This window comes from Notothenia coriiceps, unplaced genomic scaffold (assembly GCF_000735185.1).
Source record: "Notothenia coriiceps isolate Sejong01 unplaced genomic scaffold, NC01 NC01_scaffold00018512, whole genome shotgun sequence".
Classification (NCBI taxonomy): domain Eukaryota; kingdom Metazoa; phylum Chordata; class Actinopteri; order Perciformes; family Nototheniidae; genus Notothenia; species Notothenia coriiceps.
Genome location: NW_011351213.1, coordinates 180,636 through 184,614, shown reverse-complemented (window position 1 = coordinate 184,614; position 3,979 = coordinate 180,636). Strand labels below are relative to the sequence as shown.

Genomic DNA, 3,979 nt, shown 5'->3' with positions numbered 1-3,979 from the left:
CTCTTTAATAAAATAGGCTACAAGCCTACCACAACAAGCTAACAGTCTGTGAAACGTAAAGAGCATTTCAAGAGAAAAATTGTAATAACGGAACAAGTGGGCCATATCAATGTGATGTGAAACTGGCAAAATAAACAAATACTTTACAAATAAATAGCCTGTATAAAACTAAATGTACAAACCTTAGCTATTAGCTTCACCTTAGCATGTGTTCTTTGCAGGTGTTTGTTGAGGTTTGACACAGGTTTGACGTGGTGTTTACAGCAGTGGATAACAGCTTCTGGCCTGGACACAGTTCGCACCTCACCGTCACATTCCTGTCTATTCTTCGGACAAACTCAAAATAATGGGCATACCTGCACCCCTCGAAAGTTATCGCTGACTCAGCCATGTTTATGCAGCACTGCACGTGGAGATGTGGACGCGCAAGTCGCGCAGATTACGTACATATAAACCTGCGGCGGNCAAGGACAGGAATGAGAGTATGTGTCCCTTATTAGAATTTCATGAACACAGTAAAGCAAATCAGGATCAGAATCAGAATACCTTTATTAGTCCCACAGAGGGGGCATTTACATTGTTACAGCAGAAAAGAGCCAAAGACAGAATAGAATCATTTAATGTCATTATACATGTGCAATGAAAGAAAGAAAAGCTTCTCCCTTTTAAAAGGTGCCATCACAACAAAAACATCACAACATACAACAACAAATATACGCAGCATACATACTTATGTAAGAATAAAGAATAAAGTGCAGTAATTATTTCCAGGGGTATAACAAAAAAATGTATTAAATAATTATAGGTACGTATTTATAATAATGATATATATACACAGTCACGTTTATTGCACATGGAGGATGATTAAGGACTATGAGTTCAGGAGTTTAGTGCCATGATGGCTCTTGGGAAAAAACTGTCTTTGAGTCTGTTTGTTCAGACTTTGAGTCAGGTTAATGTTCCCTAAGAAGCATGGATACAAAAGTATTAAAGATACAAAAATACACAATTTACAAAATACACATCCTGTAACAGTTCTGAGGATTTAGCAGCCAGGTATATATTGCACAGTGATTAACGGCATATTGCACATAGTTGGTTGGGTTATCTAATACCTAATATCACATGCTGAAGATAATCTGTGTGCTTCCTTCCCTCCTCTCCGTCAGAGACCCACATGGTTCCCTCTGTGGTGAAGGAGGCGTCCGGTCTGAAATCTGCCAGAAGCGACCTGTACATGCAGCCCACCAAGGCCGACAAGGACTCTGTGTTCCACTGCGTCGTGGAGTACAGTATGCCCGGAGGCGCGATCCTGCAGAAGATGTCCAACACCATCACCATCAACCTCAACTGTGAGTGGAGGGATAATCATTAGTGAGTGGGCTTTAGAGTGTGCTAAAAGGTGGGGTTTGTCACCTTTGGATAGAGCTAGGTTAGCATTTTCCACCTGTTTCCAGTGTTATATTAGCTGGACAGACATGATTGTTTTTCCCAGAGACAAACTAAATGAGCATATTTCCCAAAATGTCAAGCTATTTTTTTTAAATTGAGGTCATAAACCAGCATCACCAAAGTCGTTATAATTTTTTTAGCTAGTTTTTTACTTATTGACATTTAGAATAATTGCATATTATGATTTATTCATTAATGCCATAAAATAGTGATTTAAGTGATCTTTGATCCATATTTTAGTGAAACAGTCAACACAGCAATGCTAGCAGCTGTAGCCTACTTCAGTTTTTCTTTGAGCTGAGTGCTAACATGCTGATGTTTTTGTAGGTATAATGTTTGCTAGTTCTAAAGTGTTGATGAGAGTGATTATTATTTAGTTAGTGGGCTACAAAGTGTAGCAATTGATCCTGAGGGGAACATGTAAAAGTTTACATAGCAATCCGGCCAATAGTTGTCAAGGCATGTCACTCAAAGCAACACATGTCAACATTCTTCAGGAAAAGTCAGGTTAACCCTATGGCTGTTAGGATGTATCCTCTGGGGACGATGAATGTATGAACACGATTTTAAGATAGACCCATCCAGTTGGTATTGAGATATTTAGGCATGCACAACAACAATAGACTGTGACATTCATAAATAGCCTAAAAAGGCGGTAGAAAGGGAATGTATTTGTGTATGCATTATGTTCAAGCCTATCCCTGTCTCCTATCCTCTGGATCCTATTTCTTTTTTAATAAAAACACAAGCCATTTGGGATTAAAGATTGCCAACAAACAGCCTTTAGCTTTATCTTCAAATCAAATCTGTCCTCCAGCTAAAGTTGATTCAGATAATGATGAGGCAAAGAAAGAGGAGGTAATGGAAAAGTAAAACATCCCCTCAGGAATGCCTGGCACATCTCTGATTGATGACTTACTCTACAACAGTGTAAAGTATCCAAAGGAGGAATTTTCACCTGTTCCATGTCTGCTCTTGTCCGTCCAGATCCCTCTGAGAAAGCGACCTTTTCCCTTCTCAACACTGAACCAGTCAAAGAGGGCGATGCTGTCACCATGAAGTGTGAGACCGACGGAAACCCTCAGCCTGAGTTTGACTTCACTCACGATGTACGTGTGTATTTGAGTTTGTGAGAAATACACACTTCTTTGTTGTTTGTTGCTTGTGCTTTTCGAATTTCACATTTGTCGTCTCCAACTAAGTGTTACTCATGCCTCTCTCTGCCAATCCCTGTCCTTCCACTTTCAGGATAAAGTTATCAATGGTGTGGGGGGTGTCCTGACCCTGAAATCTGTCAAGCGCACAGACGCTGGTGTGTACAAGTGCACAGCCACAGATTTTGATAACCTGGATGCTGACCTAAGTGGAGCCATCACCCTTAATGTCAACTGTGAGTGAGCCAAAAACACACAAGCACACACACACAGCTTCAGAACTGAGTAAATACACATAAAGAACAATTGACCGTCCGTGCAGTTAAAGCCTTAGTAAATCATACAATTAAAAGAGTTTGAAAGAGAACCCTTTCAGGATTAACAATTCAATTTTTCACAGTTCACCTGTTACTTTAATGTTATCCCAACTGCGCTGCCTAATTTGATTTTATTCCAGAAATGAAGCAGAGATAGACTAGAAATAGCATAGAACAGGCTTGGCTTTGAAATTGGCTTAACTATAGAGTAAGTGCTTTAGCTTTTGTACTTACAATCTGCTTAGTAAGGTCACTTTAACACTTGGTAGTTAAAGGAAGGAGAAGCCTCGATTTCAAGTGGCACGTCTCTAACTCCTTAGACTGCATAGAAGGTCTCAGGTTTCTCGTGTCTTCCTCCCTCTCTCTCTCTAAAATGCTTTTAATTTGTTTTGTCTGTCAGACATCGATCCTGTGAGCGTGATCCCCGCCGAGCCTCAAGTAGTGATGCTCGGAGACAAGGTGGAGTGGCAGTGTAAGACCAAGGGCTCCGCTACACACACCGTGCAGTGGAAAAAGGTACGCTTCATTTCTCTCTCAACCTTCATTTCTCTCTCAACCTTCATTTCCTAATCCTTTCACTGACAAGTTTTATATTTCTAGTAATAAAGACCTTGTTCTTATCTATCCAAAGCATCATTTCTGAGCATTTTCTATACAACTGTTTTTGAAATGCTACCAATGTGTTCAGTTCAGTCTTTCCTGGGTCTCAATATTCAGACATTTCATAATAATAATAATAGATTTATTTTGTTGGTGCTTTTACACGCTTTACAGATATAGTGAAAATAAAGGAACAACAAATAAATATATAGTTAAAGTTAAAGTCAAATAATACAAAAACAATCACACATTAAAAGCCAGTTTGAAGAGGTGAGTTTTTGTGAGTTTTTTGAAGGTGGTGAGGTCAGTGCAGTCTCTGATGGGTTGTGGGAGTGAGTTCCAGAGGGAGGGGGCAGCGACGGAGAAGGCTCTGTCCCCCCAGGCCCGGTGATTGATGTGGGGGGGGATGGATAGGAGGTTGGCTTCTGATGAGCGGAGGCAGCGGGAAGGGGTGTG

General features: G+C 40.3%; 1 protein-coding gene across 1 annotated transcript in view; it reads left to right on the top strand.

Moving 5' to 3' along the window:
• The first annotated feature begins 458 nt into the window (after positions 1-458).
• bcam (basal cell adhesion molecule (Lutheran blood group)) overlaps positions 459-3,979 on the top strand; it is a 12,952-nt gene continuing 9,431 nt past the window's right edge. Inside the window, exons 1-5 of the mRNA XM_010777737.1 lie at positions 459-482; positions 1,170-1,352; positions 2,440-2,561; positions 2,701-2,842; positions 3,324-3,439. Coding sequence (XP_010776039.1) covers positions 1,178-1,352; positions 2,440-2,561; positions 2,701-2,842; positions 3,324-3,439 — 555 coding nt within the window. The 5' untranslated portion in view covers positions 459-482; positions 1,170-1,177. The remainder of the gene's footprint in view (positions 483-1,169; positions 1,353-2,439; positions 2,562-2,700; positions 2,843-3,323; positions 3,440-3,979) is intronic.